Consider the following 16279-nt stretch of genomic DNA (forward strand, 5'->3'; position numbering starts at 1 on the left):
CAGGATGAAGGTGGCTTTCAGCCTGCCCTTCCTTATTTTAAGGAAAGACTCACAGGGTCAAGCAGGGCTGGTAAGCTGTTTCTGAGGAACAGCAGAGCAGCAGTCTGATGAGTTTGGTACTCCCAGAGCAGCCAACCCGTTACATCTCAGTCAGCCAGGGGACAGGATCGACCGTGGACCATGACTGGATCCAACATCTGAGTTCGGGTGGTGGATGCCAGGATGGTAACCATTGTTCCTTCCTAGGCAGGGCTTGTCTGCTGGAGCAGCTCTCTCCACAGGCACAGTAACCAGCAGCCTGCCTGCCTCTCCCTTCTGGGTGGGCATATGCGTGGGGGGCAGGGTGCCCTGTCCTCAACTGCCCCTCATGTGGGTATGATGACCACCTGCCCTTGGCTTGTGTAGAAATCACATAAGCAGCCGTGGAAGCATGTTTGGACCTGGAGTGTTGGCCTCGTAAGGAGGGCCCTTTCTTCCTTTCTCATCTAGAGGTGACCAGAGGCCCTTGGTAACTAGCTTCCCAGGACCAGTCTGCCTCCGGCCTGCAGCCTTCCCTCAATGCTGCTCACAGCACATGTCAGGAAAAGGGTCTCCACCCTAAGGCCCCTGAGTGCCAACCTGGGAGTCTTAGAAGGTGGGGGGCCTACTGAACGTGCCATTCTAGTTATTGCTCTCCAGCTAAGGAAGCTCAAGTTCAGAAAGGTAAAATAGCTTCCTGACAAGATCCAGCCAGTGGGTGGCAGAGGCAGGACATGCTTTCCACTCGGTGCCTCCCAAGCTCGCATCTTCTACGGCGACGCGCTGCCTACCAGCTCAGGCGCTCCTCCCACCACCCAGAGACCCCATCCTTTTTCTGGGCTTCTGCCTCATAGCCACCCAACTGTCTCACAGGCCCAAGGAGCCAGACAGAGCCAGCACAATGATGCAAAGTTACCTTTAATACGGAATACAAAAGTAGAAAAACCAGTTGAGGCTAAGTGGAGGTGGAGTACGGGCCCACTTACTGCCAACTTCCCCCATCTCCTGATCCCTGTCTTGGAAGAAGGCAGGGTGCGGGGAGGTGAGTGGTGGCTGGACCTTATGTCTCCCCCCAGAACAGAGCAGGCTGAGGCCACTAACGCCAGGAAGCCCACAAAAGGGGAGGCATGTGAGATGGACACGGTAGGGAGCCCCAGAGCAGGCTCCCTGAGCGGCCAGGCTGTGGAGGCACTGCTCACACCACAGCGCGGTCCTCAGCCGGGAGGCCCAGGACCCGGACCACATCTTCCCGGCCCATGGCAGCCAGGGCATCCGCTAGCACCCTGAGGGTAGCACCACTGCCTTGCTGGACAGCCCAGTCCCTCAGCAGGGTGTAGGCTGGCCCCTGGCCCCGGGCCATGGTCTCCACAGCCTCAGCCTGGTAGCCTAGGCGGCCCGCCAGGCCCTGCCAGCCCTTGTCAGGCTCGCCCGACGCTTCCAGGAGATGCTCCACTTCCTCTTGCTGCTGCCGAGGGAGACGAAGGTAAAGCCGGCAGCCAGACTCAGGATGTGGCCCTGGGGTGGCAGACGTGAGGGGCAAATGAGGGTCAGACGGGCTGGGTGGGGAGGCAGAACTAGGTCTAAAGGACTGTAGACTGGGGAAAGGAGCTCACCCTGGCTGGGGGCGCAGGACTCCAGGCCGCTAGGAGAGTCCCGGAAGACACCGCCATCTCCATGCATCTGGTCCCTGTCCAGGGCCCCCAGCTCTGTGGTCCGAGCTTTGGCCAGCTGCTGTCTTTGTTTATGTGAGCGCCAGCTGTGGAGAGCAGGGGGGACCTGCCAACCTGCTCCAACCTTCACTGAGACAGAGGGAGCTGGCTGGGAGTTCATATGAGGAGGGAGTGCCACAGGGCAGTGCCCAGGCCACCTACCACTTGAAAGCCACGTAGGCAAGCAGACCGAGGACCACGGTGGCCAGGAGAGCACAGTACACAGGGATGATACTGCTGCCCGAGGCCCCTGGAGGCTCAGGGGGGAATGGAGAGGAGGCATTGGGGGCCAGGGCTCCCCCTGCCCCTATCCACGCTCCTTCCCTGTCACTGTCCTGCCTCCAGGTCTTATCTGTGGAAGAAAGGCAAGACAGGGTCAAGGGCAAGGAATCAAGGCTAGAGTCCCTGGGCAGCCTCACCGAGACTTTGCTGTAAACAAGTCTGAAACGACAAGTGGTCCCTACTCTGTCGAGCCTCAAGCTCATACCATGGCACGGAGAGCTGACTGGCCAGTTCTCCCATCCTCACCTCCCACAGCCTCCCCTTTGCTCACCACTCTTGGACACCTAGCCCTTCTCAGAGGTACCCTTCTCCCAGGCTTCCAGACATCCATTCTTGCTGTTCCACTTTCTCGGTCTGACAAACCAGAAGGAATCTCCTATTCTGGGAAGCTTCCTTGGTCTCTCCCAATCTCTGCCTTTTCTGGCTCCTGTCGCACCTCCTCTGCCTACTGTAACGCTGAACTGTGCATCCTGTGTCCCCCGCCAAGTCTGGATTGTGAGAGCGCATTGGTTCGCGTGGGTCCACATGGGGGCCTCTGTGCACAGGAGACCTGCTGCTGTTTACTTCTGCCTGGAGGCCAGTGGGTCCCCACAATCCAGTGCAGGCAGGGCACAAGGGACAGGAACCCCAGAGCCTGTGACTAGACTTGTGTGTGACCTGCCCACCTGGGGTGCCTCCCATCCTACCAGTGCCCAGAGTCTGGATCAGGAGGTGCTTACCCTCGTGGAGCGTGCCTTCCCCGAGGCTGGAGTTGTGGAGCATGGCTCTGCCGGCTGGTAGTGCTCCCAGGGGCTGCACCTCTTGGAGAAGGGGTTGGAGTGTCATGGGCAGTGCCCAGGCTAGGGAGCTGGGAGACTTGTCTCAGTCCAGAAGGGGTTGTGTGCAAGGACACGGGAGGAATGCCTCAGGCCTGACGTCACGAGTCCCTTGGGGTTGTCTGTCTCTCTCTCCTAGCTCACGCCATCCTGATTCACTCCAGGGCTGGGTCCCCCTCCCCCACTCCTAAATCACCAATCTGGACCAGTTTCCTCCAGTGCCAGATCCTCTGGGGGGTGATAGAGCTGGACCCAGCTGGCCAAGCTAGAGGATCTAGGGTGCAGCTTAGGAGGGAGATGGGCAGACTGGTAAACCCCGAGTCCAGGGATGACCCGGAATGACCAGGGAGATGCCCACCCCCACCTCAGCCAGAGCCAGCGGGGGGAACTTACTGGCTGGTGGGAGGCTACTCCAGGCTTCTCAGCATGAGCCCAGGGACCCGACACCCTAAGCCTCCAAGGCAGGGCTCCCTGGCATGACGATGCCCCCTGTCCTTCCTCCAGGGTCAGCGTCTAGCCCTCACAGCCCGCCCAGAGGCTGAATGGCAGGGTACGTTGGTGGGTTTAGCAAGGACAGAGGGCATATGGGCCCAGAGGCCAAGAAACCTGAAGGATAGGACCCATCTGGACCTACAGGGCTGATCCTGCCGGAACCCACTTCCTGAGGCCTGGGCAGGAGGGGCCCCGCTCCGGGCTGAGGAGGGATCTTGCCTGGAAAAGGAAGAGACCTGGGGGAAGGCCATCCATCACTCCGCATCAGGCCTGGTCCACCCCAGGAACTCCAAACTCACTTCCCTGCACAAGGGCTTTCGCCTATGTTTATGGCAAAGTGTACAGTGGGAAAGTGGGTCTGGGACAGAGGCTGCGGTGGCCCTTGCCACGTGTCAGGTGTGTACGTTTGTGTCACTTACCACATGAGGGGCTCCTGGTTGGCTGGTGAGCCTGTGACCAGCGTGCGCAGACAGCCAGGCCTTGTGCATCCCTGACCCACCCGGAGCTGCGGGATAGGAGCCTCTACCGCCCCCACACCAAACACACCCGTTTCCAGGCCCACAAAATATTCACACCGTGCAACACCCCGCACGCCCACACACATCCCAACACGGGCGCCGCACCACGACGAACGACACCGGCAGGATCGCGGGTCTCGCTTGAGATGGGGGACAGAGAGGTGGCCTTCGGCTCCCTCTGTCCAGGAAGACCCGGGGCTGTGTCCCCAACCCGCTCCTGACCTGCGGCGGCCGCCCCTTCGCGGGTCCCAAGATCCGCTCACCCTGGTGGAACGGGGGCCTCTGAGCCTCGGGACTAGCCTTGGGCTGGCCTGGACGACTGCGTGGAATCCCCTGGGGAGGCTAGGTTGTGGACCGCCGGAGACTAGAGCGGAGGCGCCGGGCGGGACTTTGAGGGAGTAGGGAGGGCGGTCCCGGGAGTCCAGCGGCCCCGGCCGGCGCTGCAGGGGCCCAAGGGGGTGGGGCTGGGTGGAGGGGCGCGGCCGCGGCGGCCCCGCCCCGCCCCGCGCAGGAACGCGCAGGCGCGTCCACACGCAGCCTGCCCCGGAAGGCGGGAATGTGTGAATGGTGTGTGGCGGTGATTCCGCGGAAGACTGAGGGCGCAAAGAACAGGAGCCGGGAGAACGATGGGCAGGGCCCTGAGGGACAGGGACGGTGCTGCTGGGGACGCTGAGGCCACGCGGAGGGGACAAGTCGCCCTGGAGGGCTCACGGACCAGGGGCACGCGAACCCGCACGATGACTAGGGCAGGCTGAGACGCCGCGCGCGCGCGCGCATACTCGGAGACAGAGCAGCTACAAAACTAGGCCAGGTTTATTGCCGAGAATGGGAGAGCGGGGTCCGCCTTAGGGATTAAGGCCACAGCCCGGTCCCCGTGCTCTGCCGGGACAGGGGTCTTGGGAAGCTGTGTTCCCCGTCCCAGGTTGTGCAAAAAGTGCTGTGCGGGCGCCGAGGCCTCCAGTGTTGGGACTCCGGGCAGCTCTCTGCCGGCGAGAGGCGGGACTTCCTGGAGTGACACCGTCCACCAATCCCTGAGCTGGACGAGGGTGGGACTCCGCCCACCCCCAAGAGTGCGGACCGTAGGCTTCGCGGACCCCTGGGCGGGTCCTCCCGAGGCGGAGCCCGCTGGGAGCGGAGCCTGCGCAGTGGGGCGGGGCAGGCTGTCAGCGGGCCTCTCCAGGTTTGTACTCTGTTTCCCCGGAGGACACCTGCGAGATGCGCCGTGAGGACCGCCACAGCTTCCGCGCGAACTGGCTGCTGCGCACCTGATAGGAGGAGGAGCAGGGTGGGGTTAGCTAGGACCATTACTCTCTGCCCCATTCGAGACCCGCCCTGCCCTTATCCTCACCTCAGAGGGCTGCCCCGCGCCCACCACGATAAGCTTGCCGTCCTCCAGGCCAACCAGCACGTGGCTGCGCTCCTTGGTCACAGCCACGCTGCGGATGGGCACCTTCATGGGCAAGGGAGGCGCGGCCGGGAGCAGGCTGGAGTTAAGAGAAGAGATACATGAACTCGCAACTGCAAGGCAGCTTGGCATCCGGCAGAAGGAGGTCCCTCCATTCCCCCATGTACCCTCTCCTCATTTGAAGGACGGCTCAGTTGAAACCCTGATACATAAAGGAATCTCCCACAAGTGTGTGGCAAGATCTCCCCATTGGGGGATGAGACAGGTGACAGAACGTGCCCACAGACATGCAGAGGGTGTGGGTCCATGAGGGGCACCTAGTATCCTCTGCCCATGACCACCCTGAGGGGCCGTGATCCCATAAATAGAGGGGCTCACTTGTTCAGGTGGAGGATGTGCAGGGCACACTGGGCTGTGCCCAGCAGAACAAAGTCCTCTGTCACTGCCAGGGCTGTGGGCTGCTCTACCAGGGGCAGTGACGCCCGCAACCTCCCATTCACTGAGTACAGGTGCAGGGAGTAGGTGACCTGGAAGAAACAGGAGGTGTCAGCAAGGACAGAATCCCAACCACCCCTGTCTTAACTGGGCGCCCCTTTCCCATACCTGAGCCCCCAGGCGTTCCCGAGCCGCGCTCTGTACCACAATCTGGCCCTCAGACCCCAGAGCCAGGTGGGACACAGGTCCGGGCAACATGGCTCCTGGGGGCCGTAGTGCTGCCACGAACTGGCCACGGCGTACAGTGTGGATGATCACAGTTCCGTCCTGCAGGAAGGCAGCTTAGGGTGCTGGGCAGGGGTCTCTGGACTCCAGAGGCAGTGCCCAGCACACTCGGCCTCCCCTGGGCACAGGCATACACACACCTCGGATCCAGACACAGCCATGTCGAGTTCAGTGCTGATGGCCACACAGCTCACTGCAGCCTCGTGCCCGTATAGGACCTGCACAGGCTTTGATGCCAGCCCCGCCGAGAGACCACCCTGTGGGAAGCCAGGGCTGGCTCAGGATTGGGGACATCCCATGACCCTGGCCCGAGTGAGAAGGCTAAAGCTCAGGAAAGTGAAGGCATTGTGCCAAGCCAGGGAGCTGGAGGGTTGTGGAGCCCCCAACTTGCTCAAAGGGGAAGAGAGAAGGGCAGGACTGAAGACCTGCTAAGGGGCAGGTGGGCTACAGGTCTGGACTATGGAGGCCCCACAAGGCTGTCCGTCAGGCACACCTGCAGGAGCCGCCACACCATGCACGTAGTGTCCCGGGAGCCTGAGATGAGGTAGATGCCACAGGTGTCCAGTGCAAGGCAGGTCACTATGTCTGTGTGGGGAGGGGAAGCTACAATTAGAGCAGAGTGGTCACACCCTCCCCGGCTACCTGCACCACCCCCAGCTCCAAGGCTGCAAGTACCGAGGTGGCGGTTGAGCTGGCTCAAGAGCTTGCCCCGGGGGAGCGCCGTCACTCGCAGGCTGCCATCCCAGTGGCCACCACTGAACAGCAGCTTTCCATCGGGGTCCACTGCCAGGGCTTGCCCACTCACGCCACTGCCTGGTACCCACGGGCCACTCAGCACTCGCTGCACCCTGACCCAGTGAGGAGGATGACAAGTGAGGCCAGGTCACATAGGAGACCCAGGCCCTCAGAGACCTTGGCCAGACCCAGCGGCTGGCCAGCGTTCTGACTGGGTGGGGAGATGCCCACCCCTGCCCGCAGCCCTGTGTCCTACTTGGTGGAGTCTTTGATGAACCTGAAGTAATTGCTTATGTTACGGTCGTAGGGTAACCAGCCGTGGGTACCCAGCAGCCCATTGGCACTCACAGTCACCTGTGGGCAAGAGGGGGCAGAGGAGGGTTTGGGGCAGAGTCCGAGAGAGGTGGAGCTGGGGTGGGGTCCTGCCCACGACACTTACCAACAGGTCTTGGGTCATGAAGGAGTGGAGTTGCCTGTGCGGAACCAGGGCCAGCACCAGGGGCACACCATCACTGATGACCTGCAAAGTAAGAGTGCAGGGCTGGCTGTGCCCAAGCGGCCAGCTGGGGCCACCATTACACTACCCGCTCCATGGGGCACCACCCCTTCCTCTGCCCTCAAGCCCCAGAGGTCAGGCTAGGTGTCATAGAAGCTGAGGTCCCTCTGAGAAACAGGTACGAGAAACCAGTGGGTCTTCGGGAGGGCATCTCAGAAAGTGAGTGAGCAGCTGGGATGGGCGAGGAAGATCCAGCGTCTCAAGCTTGGTCCACCCACTCCATTACTCCATGTCCCCCAGCCTGCTGGCAGGAGAGGAGAGCCTAAAAAGGGCCTGAGGGCATGCTGGGAGGCCGGCAGGAAGACGAGGGAGAATGTCCAAGGCCAGATGCTCTCCCTTCTGGTCTAAGTCTTTCGGAGATGGCTAGGCGAGTCAACACCTTGTTCTGGCCCTTGTGAGGAAGGTACCCCAGCCACACTTCCATACTCCTCTCCTTTTCTTACTTTTTCGAAGATGCTGATATCCGTGACCTTAATTTAGGTTTTCTGTCTGCCCCAAGAGGTTAGTAAGGACAAGGGGGTTAAACCCAGTTCACAGAGCAGGAAGTTGAGGCCCTGCCTCCTCTCACCTCTGCGAAGAAGGCTTTGAGCTGGTCCAGGTGCTGGAAGATGCTAGGTGAATTAGTGTCCAGACGTGCAAGGCGTTGGGCTGCTTCCTCAGCTGAGAGCCGAGCTGGATGTGGCTCCTGTGGGTAAGTGGCTGGTCAGCACCATGGCATGGACATCCCTGACCACCTCCCTCCACGCTGGCCTTACCTTCAGCAGCTGACAGGGGGTCTGCCCAAAGTTGCTGATAATGCCCTCCAGAGCCTTCCGTTCCCGTTCATCTGGCACGTGGTCCAGGTCCACAGCCCCTGAACAGGCAGAGCAGTCAGGACTCCCTCTGTGTCCTCGGCATTCACCCTGCCTCATCTGTGCCCAGCCCCCACTTGAGTCCAGGGCATTGCCCACCTTCATAGGTGCAGTAATAAAAGACATTGAGGGCCTCCTCCGCAGCCGGCCCCCGCTGCTTATAGCCAAAGATGAGGTCAATCCACTCATGCAGGTGGGCAGACACGTACTCTGACTCCTGGGGGTGAGGAGGAACAGTCAGCCCAGGGATGGACGGATGACCCCCAACCCCCACCGTCAACCCTGACTGCCCGCCTGTCTGTCTGTGCTCATCTCACCAGAGCCTGGCGGTGCTGCTGGATGAAGTCCTCAGGAGAGCTGGCCCATGGGGGCAGCACCACGTCGCCCACCTTCTCATTGGTCAGCTGCAGGCAGCCCAGGTCAAAGCCTGGCACAGAGGACTGGGTCAGCTGTCTCACTGTGCCACCTTCACCTGCTCCGTGGCCACCCCTGGCCTGTCCCCATCCCGATGCCAGTTCCTACCATTCTGGTTCTCCAGGAAGTCGGGGAAGTAGAAGAACTCTGGGATGAGCTCCTTCACATCAGCCAGGCTGTCCAGGCGTGCTTGCCAGGCTGCTGCCACCGAGTGGAACTGCCGGTCAGAGCAGTCAAAGCTGGGGGAGGGGCACAGGCCAAAGTGAGGTGGGGAGAATGGGCACAGGGAGGGAGGTGTGGCTGGGGGAAAGGACGGAGCCAGAGGGCCCAGGATGACCCCTCACCACCCCACCAGGCTGCCATCTGCCCACCACCCGCTGGGTCGCACCGGCCACTCTGCAGCTGGACGTGCAGGGAGGTGAAGGGCTCCATGCGGATGAGGTAGTGCATCACGCCCGCTGCGTTGGAATAGTGGGTGCCATAGTGAAACTTGTCAATGGTGCCCGCTGGGTCCTCGAAGCTCTCATACCTGGAGCCGCAGTTAGGGAGGAATCAGCAGAAGCCCTCCCCTCGCCCATCCCAAACCCCGCGCCCGGCCTCGCCCACATGCTCACTTCTCCCTCACGAGCTGGGCATGCTTGGGGTTCACCACACCGATGGGCTTGGACAGGTCCCGGAAGACAGCCGGGTTGCTGAGATCCAAGGTTGGGGACACATAGTCCTGTAGGACCCAGGGGAACTGGCCGCCCACCCGGGCAGGTTCTGCATGAGGGTCCTGATGGTCTACCTGCCCACCCTGCCCTGCCCTCACCCTGAGGAAGATGGGTACAGCCCACAGGTAGGAACACACCACTTCAAGGGGCTGCAGGGGAGCAGGACGGACTATCTAGGACAAGATTCCCCTTCAGGGAAAATAGGCCTGGAGGGGAAGAGAGTGGGCCTGACTGTGTGCGGGGTGGTGGCAGGAGGCAGAGGCCAGGTTTTGGGCAGCACCGACCTAGGACCAAGCTCAGAGCTTGGCCCCATCAGTGCCTACACTTGGGTGAACTAAGGCTGGCAGACCACAGGGGCGGGTTGGAGGTGCGGAGTGGGCCCTCACCACAGGGTACTGAGACAAGTCGTTGTAGGTCCGCCCCGCAATGGTGTTGAGTTGCATCAAGTATTCAAAGTTGGATATCTCACGCTGTACCCATTTCTGGGGGACAAGGGCAGACGAGAGGTGAGTCAGCTGGGCTGTCCAGCACTCCTCCCAACTGCAAGGTTCTAACCTCACCAGCCCCTCCCTCCAGGGCTCTCACCTGGGTAAGACCTGAGGCGTCCAGCATCTCCTGGGGGGAGCGGCTGCTTAGGTAACCTTGGGTAGGGGGTCGCAGGCGCAGGAGCCACTTGTACACCTGGTTCCGTACCTGGGTGTGGGGTGGGATGGGGCAGGGTTGGGGCCTGGGGGCTTGGCAAGGAGATGAGGCTGCAGTCCCGCCCACCTTGCATGGGAAGTTGAGGAAGTAGTTGGCCTGATCAATGAAGAAGAGTTCAAGTGCTGAACGGCGCAGGTTGAAACGCCGTAGGTGGACCTCACGCAGCTGGGCCAGCGGGCGCCGGAAGTCATGGCCAATACCTGTGGGGAGGGACAGCGGGTGCAGGAATCCCTCAGCCTAGCCCCACCAGACCACAGCAACCCCCTGCCTTCCCTCCATCAGAACGCACCCTCCTCAGTTTCCACGCGCTCAGTACTACAATCGTAGAAGTAAACGTGCTGTGTGGTGACCTCCAGCAGCCCTGGGACCACAGCCACCACTGTGACCAGTTGGCATTCAGCTGACAGAACCAGCTTCTCATGCTGCTCGTCCAGTTCTGCTGCCTCCATCCTGGGGGTCAACACCCACTTCAAGCTGTAGGCTCTGGGACCCCCATCCCGACAAGCCCAAGGACGACACTCCACGTGCCATCAAGTCATGAGGTACATACACGAGGCTCGTGCCTCCCAGAAGAGGAGAAGACTGGCCCCAGTTCCCACCCCAAAACTTGGGTCTCTGAGTGTCTTGAGGATACCAACTCTTGTCCCTGGCTTCCCGTCACTCAGCCCCTGCCCACTCCCATGGGCCCCATCCTATTCTGGTTGTGTCTCAACCCTGCTCTGGGGTGCCTAGTCATGAAAGAGCAACTATCTATTCTGTTAGACACCTCTCCCCAATCCCGCATCTGATTTTGGACAGTCCCTTCAGGGCGGTTAGCCCTGCAGCAGAAGAAGGAATGGACTCGGGTCAATCGCCCAGCAGGCATGCACCCCCAGACCAGACCCCTGGCCCACCGCCCGGGTCAGCTCTCTCTGAGCCCCACTCACAGGGTCTCCAACGAAGCCAGCTCATCCTCGCCCAGCTGGTCTTCCTGCAGATCCTCAGACAGGGTGCTGACTTTGGCCTCTTTGGTCACTGCTAGAGGTAGCGAGGCCTCCTCGGTGGGTGTCAAGGGGGCCTCACCTGCAATGGGCCCAACGGTGGTCATCCAGAGCTAGGCAGGACAGCCTATGAAGTTGGATAGACCCAGCTCAGCACACCCTCTCACCCAGATTGTCCCGTAGGGCGCTGGCTTCCAGGTGAGGGTTGAAGTGATGGTTGGGCACCAGCTTCAGACGCATGCGCGAGTATGTCTCCACGCTTGACATCTTCCACCGGGGGGTGGGCGGATCCCTGCAGATGCATCCCAGGTGATTCTTCCCAGGCCTAACCCCAAAGGCAGTCGGGTGTCTCACCCCTCTCCCTTCCACTTTCTCTCCCTTCCACCTTCCCTCCCAAGCCCTGCCCCAGCCCCACCCACCTCAGGGCCCAGGGTCCGCAGGGGCTGGAGAGCTGTCGCCACAGCGCCCCCCAGTGCAGCAGGACAGTGGAATGCTGTGCAGCCTGCTGCTTCAGCGCAGCCGCATAGCGCAGCCCCTCCAGACGCGCCCGCCGCTGCACAGGTTCCAGGACCAACTCCTGGTGGGTGGGGGAGGGAGAAATGGGTGAGTCCAGCTGGCTGCTTCCTGTCCTGGCCCATCAGGGGTCCTCTGGGTGCATGTGTGGAGCAGCTCCTGGTCCCTCACCCCAGGCCACACACCTGGAAGGCCTGACGACTCTGTGCCCTCTCCCTCTGGCGCCGCTGCCCACTGCTCATGAGCGTGTCATAGCAAGAGTTCCAGAAGCCAGACATGAGGTCGTGGCTCTTAGCATAGGTGTCCATTTCAAACTGTGACATGATGGGCTGCACCTGGAGGGTTGGGCAGGGAGAGGAGACCAGTGCTCATTGTTGGCCCCCAGCCCCCACTTCTCTGCCCGTGCCCCCACCTCCAGGTACCTGCTTGTCGATGAAGTGGCGCCATTCGGCTGTGGCACAAAAGGCCTGGAAGTCCTCAAAGAAGGTGGGGCTGCCGTTGGTGGGCGGGAGGGAAGGCAGCCCGGACTGCAGCCCCAGTGCCCCATAAGCACGGTCCAGCAGCGTGCGCACCAGGGGCACTAGCCACGAGCAGCGCTCCGAAGTTGCAGCAGCTGTAGTTGGGGGCCCATGGTCCTCAGTGGCCGTCTTGTAGAGGGTGGTGTTCAAAGCCCGCGCCAGTGCCGCCTCCAACTTGGAGAGCACATAGCAGGCCTCCTCCCGGCGCATGGGCACAGCAGTCTGCAGCAATGCGTGCAGCCTCACATAGGCCTGGGAGTGCAGCTGGGGGCAGAAGGGAGGTGTGGGTGGCACCCAGCCACTCCTTACATCTGCCATGCTCCTCCTCCCACACCCACCCCATGTTCACCTGTGGGTCCTCCAGTAGGATGTAGCCCAGCACCAGGTGCAGGCCGATCTGTGCCATCTCTCGGAGATCTGCTGTGCCATTGGCCAGGTGTGGCCAGGCTCCCAGGCGATCAAGCAGGCTGCACACACCTTCAAAGAGCTGCCAAACAACACATTCCCCAGGAGCCATCACCAGATAGATAAGGCCAGCAACCCATGGAGAGGGAGCAAAGTAAGGTTTGGGCCAGAGGCCAGGCTGGGTTTATATACACAGACAAGGCCATGCTCACAGACACCCGTGCCAACACACCCAGGACTGCACATATGTACCCATCCTCCCCAGACCACACGCCTGCAGGCTCATGGGAACACACGTGCTCACACGGCTCACATCCCTCTGAGCTGTCGCACCTTCTCACTCCACAGTTCCTGATTGCCATGGCCCTCAGAGCACAGGAAGTCCTGCAGCAGGCGCAGCAGCCAAAGCACCTGCTGGGTGAAGCTGGCCAGGACCCCAGCGGGGGCCTCTTTGATGTCGGTCAGGGCTGACTCCAGCATCATCTCCAGGAGGCTGGGGATGCACAAGGGGCTCAGCTGTCTACCTGACTGCCTTCCTTACCAGAAGGCTTCCTAGAGGCCCCTGCCCTCCCAAGATGCCTCCTCACCTGCGCTTGATACAGTCTGGTGGGCGCACAAGTGTGGCTGAGGCCCCCAGCTGGGTGAGCACCGAGAAGACCTGGCCACGTTCCCGCCAGGCGGCCTCGTCACTGCCTTCCACACCCCGCCATGTCACCAAGAACAGCATGTTGGTGAGCAGGTTGCACAACTCCTCCTCAGGGGTTTGCTGTGGGCGTAGATGGGTGGTATGGGGTGTGGGCTGCGGAGGGAGGGGATCAGGCTGACCCCACACTACAGAGATAGGCAAGCACTACTTGCCCACCACAAGTAGGAACAACAGGAGGAATGGAATAGAGGCCTCAGCCACTGCCTGGATTCCAGGGAGAATCCTGGGGTTTCAGGGATTCCTAAGACGAGATCAGGTGGCTCACAAATACCCCACAATCCTCAAAGGCCTCAAGAACTGTCCTGGACTTCTCTGGAAGAATGCCATAGAATAAGCAGAGGCCCATCCCCAAACCCAGAAGCACCAGACAGGATCCTGAGAGCTGTGCTGTCCATAGGCCCTGTAAAGTCTCTGCCCAATTCTGGGGTCTCACTGGCAGCTGCAGCTCTGATATCAGAAGGGCTGATTTCTACACCTACAGAAAGGCTACAGTGCCTGTCCCATGTCCCAGAGGAGTCCGCCCTTAGTGCCATGCGATGGTAAAGGGTGGGCCTGCCTCACCTGAGGGTTGCTGGTATTAGAAGTGTCATCCCCACTGATGGTGGGCTCCGGGAGGCTGCCGTCCTCCAGCACATTGGAGAGACTGGAGCTGAGGCGGCCATGGGCGGCAGGGAAGGGCCGGGGCCCATCCAGCGGGGAAGGTGTGCCAGGCTGGCTAGCTGGGGTAAGAGTCCCACTACTGCTGCCACCACCAGCAGTGTTGCCTGAGCCCACGCTGGCCCGTTCCAGGCCCAGGTCAAAGGGTGCACAGAACGGGGAGAGAGCTTGGTAAAAGGCATCAGGGTCGGGGCAGGGGGCATCTGAGGGCAGGAAGACGTCCGAAGGTTCAGGTGACTCAGTGGGTGGCTTGGATAAAGCTGGCTCTGGGGAGGCGGGCAGCTCTGGAGGAAAAGGCAGAGGACTGCTGGCCGTGGCAGCCTCCAGTACGTACAACCGGGTCAGCACATCCTGCCAGCTGGCTTGTCGGGCCAGCAGCCGCACTATGTCGGGCTGTCCGTGGATGAGGTGGAAGAGCTGCCGGGCCAGGGCACAGCAAGTGAGGGACTCGTCCAAGAGATCTGCCCGCACCCTCCTCCGGGGACTTTCGCAGGGGAGGCTTCTAGAGATCCCGCACCACTGGCAGACAAAGTGGGTCCTCGGGGTAGAAGCTCCCCTGCCAAAGCTTTCACCTCCCACACTCACCTGGCGACAGATGTCCAGGCGGACGCTGAGGTCAGCCTGGAGAGACAGCTGCACCACAGCCATCAGATCTGAGAGGTTCAGGAAATCTGGGAGGAGGAACAGAGAGGGCCTGAGGGACCGACCCCAGTAGGGGCTGTACTGCCCTGCTGGCTCAGCCTCGGCCCCTGTACCCCCACCTCCCTTAGTCCCACCTGCCCTGTTTCTGGATCCATATCATCCCTCCACCTGGCCTGCCTTTTGGCCCCAACCAGATTGTACCTGTCCCCAGGAACAGCTTGTAGAGGCCCTGACAGAGCTGGAGGGAAACTGCCCCCTCTGGCAGGCAAGCGACGAGACCCTGGAGACCACACTCTCGCAGCCGGAGCCGCTGGCGGCTCCGCTCAGGTAAGCGCTCATTCTGCCGTAGTCTGCGCAGGATCTGTGTGTGTAGGTGGGATGTGTGTGGGGGGGGTGTCATCATGGGGAAGAAGTTACTGTAGGAGGGGAAGTCACCACACAGGTGTGTGCCTCCAAGAATAGTCTGTGAAAGCAGCTTCCTCTGCCAGCCCAAGGCCTGCTGCTCTTCCCAGAGCCTCGGGCAGGGGCCAGAGAGAGAATAGGACGCCAGGATCGGGGGTGGGCTGGGTATACCTTGCAGACTCGGTCGGGCACCAGGGGCAGTGACCTTGGCCGCACCAGCAGTGCCAGCAGCACTTCCAGGTTCCCCGGCTCCAGGAGGAAGACAGCCAGAGACTCCTGTGCTGGTGAGCCCTGCAGTAGTGCCAGCAGCAGGTCCAGGGCACCCGCCACCTGGGGATACAAAGGCGCACATTGGGCTGGCTTCCCCCACGTGGTCCACACGCCACCCCTCACCCAAGCCTGTCACCAGCCTTAGCCTACCTGACCATCATCACTCGCTGCTGCCAGAAAGCTCAGCAGGACCTGCATGTCATCAGTAGAGGAGCTTCGCACCAGGAACTCCCGAGCCAGGCCCAGGAGTGAAGTCTGCACCGTTCGCAGGTCGTCGGCCGCTAGGGGGCGCTCCCGCTGTGGGCTGGACGGATCCCAGCAGGCAGACCCACCCAGAGCCAGGAGAACGCAGGGGCAAGGAGGGGAGAGAACAGGGAGAATGGGCAGGTGAGCTGGGCACTGAACCGTCCTGTCCCCAAGGCCAGAAGCCAGTGGGTCAGCCCTCTGGCCATCTGCCCCCACCAGCCTCACCTGTAGTGGGTGCGCAGAGCATCGAGGATGAACTGGACCCCATACTTCTTCCGTAGCTTCTGTCTGTGCTCACGGACTATGCTGGACATGTACTGGATGTGGCCTGAGTGGGCATCAGCAGAAGGCTCAGGCCACCAGGCTGAACTGGGCCCCTTCCAATCCTCCTGCCAGACACCCCCAGGGGAGGGTCATGTTCCCCTTGGACGCCCCGGACAAATATGTCCCCTCAAATCACCCAGAGAGGAGTTATAACTTCTTAGAACCTCCACCACCACCCTGCCTGGAGGCGTCCCTTCACCCAAGGCCCCACACCTACCAAGGCGCACAGCAAAGTCACTGAAGGTCCAGAGATGAAAGTTGAAGAGCAAATGCTGGTAGAGCAGGTACAGGAGGGGCCCACTGCCCTCAGCTGCCAGCTGGTCCATCAGCAGCTGGGCTGACATGAGCACATTCATGTCCATGGCCCAGCTGGGGACCTGGGGCGGGGGGAGGAGCGGGGCAAGGCTTCAGGCTCTGCCCACCCACTGTTGAGCACCCCAGCTTCCACCCTGCCCTGAACAGACACAAGCGTCCTGCCTGCCCAGAGCCCCTTGACGGCTCCTTCCCATCTCTGAAGTGCAAGCTCCCCAACTTCCTTTCAAGTCCCCTGTCCCACCTGACCCTCTCCGCCAAACCCTGCCTAGCTTTCCGAGGCCCCACTCAAATGCCACCTCTCCCAGGAGCCTCTCCCTGACGGAGGGCATCAGCTTCCCCTTCTTAGTCCCCCCACCCAGGCCCTTTGGTCA

The 16279-nt window shown here is 61.4% G+C and overlaps 2 protein-coding genes across 9 annotated transcripts in view; both read right to left on the bottom strand.

Annotated features, from left to right (window-relative positions):
* Positions 1-918: 918 nt before the first annotated feature.
* On the bottom strand, positions 919-4344 carry LOC109376672 (death domain-containing membrane protein NRADD-like). Of its 6 annotated transcripts, none has more exons than XM_019632775.1 (6): positions 4098-4344; positions 2729-2801; positions 2446-2544; positions 1890-2079; positions 1632-1774; positions 919-1533 (listed from the first exon to the last, which is right to left on the bottom strand). In XM_019632775.1, the coding sequence occupies exons 2-6, from the start codon at positions 2769-2771 to the stop codon at positions 1214-1216; spliced, it is 795 nt and encodes a 264-aa protein (XP_019488320.1). In that variant the 5' UTR covers positions 2772-2801; positions 4098-4344; the 3' UTR covers positions 919-1213. The 6 variants fall into 6 exon arrangements, with proteins under 6 accessions (XP_019488320.1, XP_019488314.1, XP_019488309.1 ...); XM_019632769.1 differs by having other exon boundaries at positions 2729-2809; XM_019632764.1 differs by having other exon boundaries at positions 2729-2809; positions 3736-4344.
* Positions 4345-4629: 285 nt separating this feature from the next.
* The window catches only part of NBEAL2 (neurobeachin like 2), a 28283-nt gene continuing 16633 nt past the window's right edge, over positions 4630-16279 (bottom strand). For all 3 annotated transcript variants that reach the window (XM_019632739.1, XM_019632726.1, XM_019632729.1), the window contains 34 exons: positions 15811-15970; positions 15495-15597; positions 15174-15327; positions 14925-15083; positions 14553-14712; positions 14295-14380; positions 13614-14126; positions 12934-13112; positions 12680-12839; positions 12291-12428; positions 11846-12205; positions 11609-11758; positions 11330-11487; positions 11078-11202; positions 10857-10992; positions 10220-10380; positions 9814-10130; positions 9615-9710; positions 9130-9254; positions 8904-9044; positions 8624-8754; positions 8419-8528; positions 8201-8318; positions 8006-8103; positions 7819-7935; positions 7134-7214; positions 6951-7048; positions 6635-6807; positions 6453-6544; positions 6100-6216; positions 5843-6001; positions 5618-5766; positions 5183-5318; positions 4630-5099 (listed from right to left, as the gene is read on the bottom strand). In XM_019632739.1, the coding sequence (XP_019488284.1) occupies positions 4998-5099; positions 5183-5318; positions 5618-5766; positions 5843-6001; positions 6100-6216; positions 6453-6544; positions 6635-6807; positions 6951-7048; positions 7134-7214; positions 7819-7935; positions 8006-8103; positions 8201-8318; positions 8419-8528; positions 8624-8754; positions 8904-9044; positions 9130-9254; positions 9615-9710; positions 9814-10130; positions 10220-10380; positions 10857-10992; positions 11078-11202; positions 11330-11487; positions 11609-11758; positions 11846-12205; positions 12291-12428; positions 12680-12839; positions 12934-13112; positions 13614-14126; positions 14295-14380; positions 14553-14712; positions 14925-15083; positions 15174-15327; positions 15495-15597; positions 15811-15970 (5262 nt within the window). In that variant the 3' untranslated portion in view covers positions 4630-4997. The remainder of the gene's footprint in view (positions 5100-5182; positions 5319-5617; positions 5767-5842; positions 6002-6099; positions 6217-6452; positions 6545-6634; positions 6808-6950; positions 7049-7133; positions 7215-7818; positions 7936-8005; positions 8104-8200; positions 8319-8418; positions 8529-8623; positions 8755-8903; positions 9045-9129; positions 9255-9614; positions 9711-9813; positions 10131-10219; positions 10381-10856; positions 10993-11077; positions 11203-11329; positions 11488-11608; positions 11759-11845; positions 12206-12290; positions 12429-12679; positions 12840-12933; positions 13113-13613; positions 14127-14294; positions 14381-14552; positions 14713-14924; positions 15084-15173; positions 15328-15494; positions 15598-15810; positions 15971-16279) is intronic.

This window comes from Hipposideros armiger, unplaced genomic scaffold (assembly GCF_001890085.2).
Source record: "Hipposideros armiger isolate ML-2016 unplaced genomic scaffold, ASM189008v1 scaffold_18, whole genome shotgun sequence".
Classification (NCBI taxonomy): domain Eukaryota; kingdom Metazoa; phylum Chordata; class Mammalia; order Chiroptera; family Hipposideridae; genus Hipposideros; species Hipposideros armiger.

What these genes read in the sequence shown, in the direction of transcription:
- LOC109376672 (XM_019632746.1), bottom strand. Translation starts at nt 2,834, where the DNA reads ATGACACTCCAACCCCTTCTCCAAGAGGTGCAGCCCCTGGGAGCACTA. An exon ending in GGAAGGCACGCTCCACGAGG is followed by an intron (nt 2,545 to 2,728) that starts GTAAGCACCTCC and finishes TCCTGTGCACAG; the next exon opens with AGGCCCCCATGTGGACCCAC. An exon ending in GTCCTGCGCCCCCAGCCAGG is followed by an intron (nt 1,534 to 1,631) that starts GTGAGCTCCTTT and finishes CTGCCACCCCAG; the next exon opens with GGCCACATCCTGAGTCTGGC.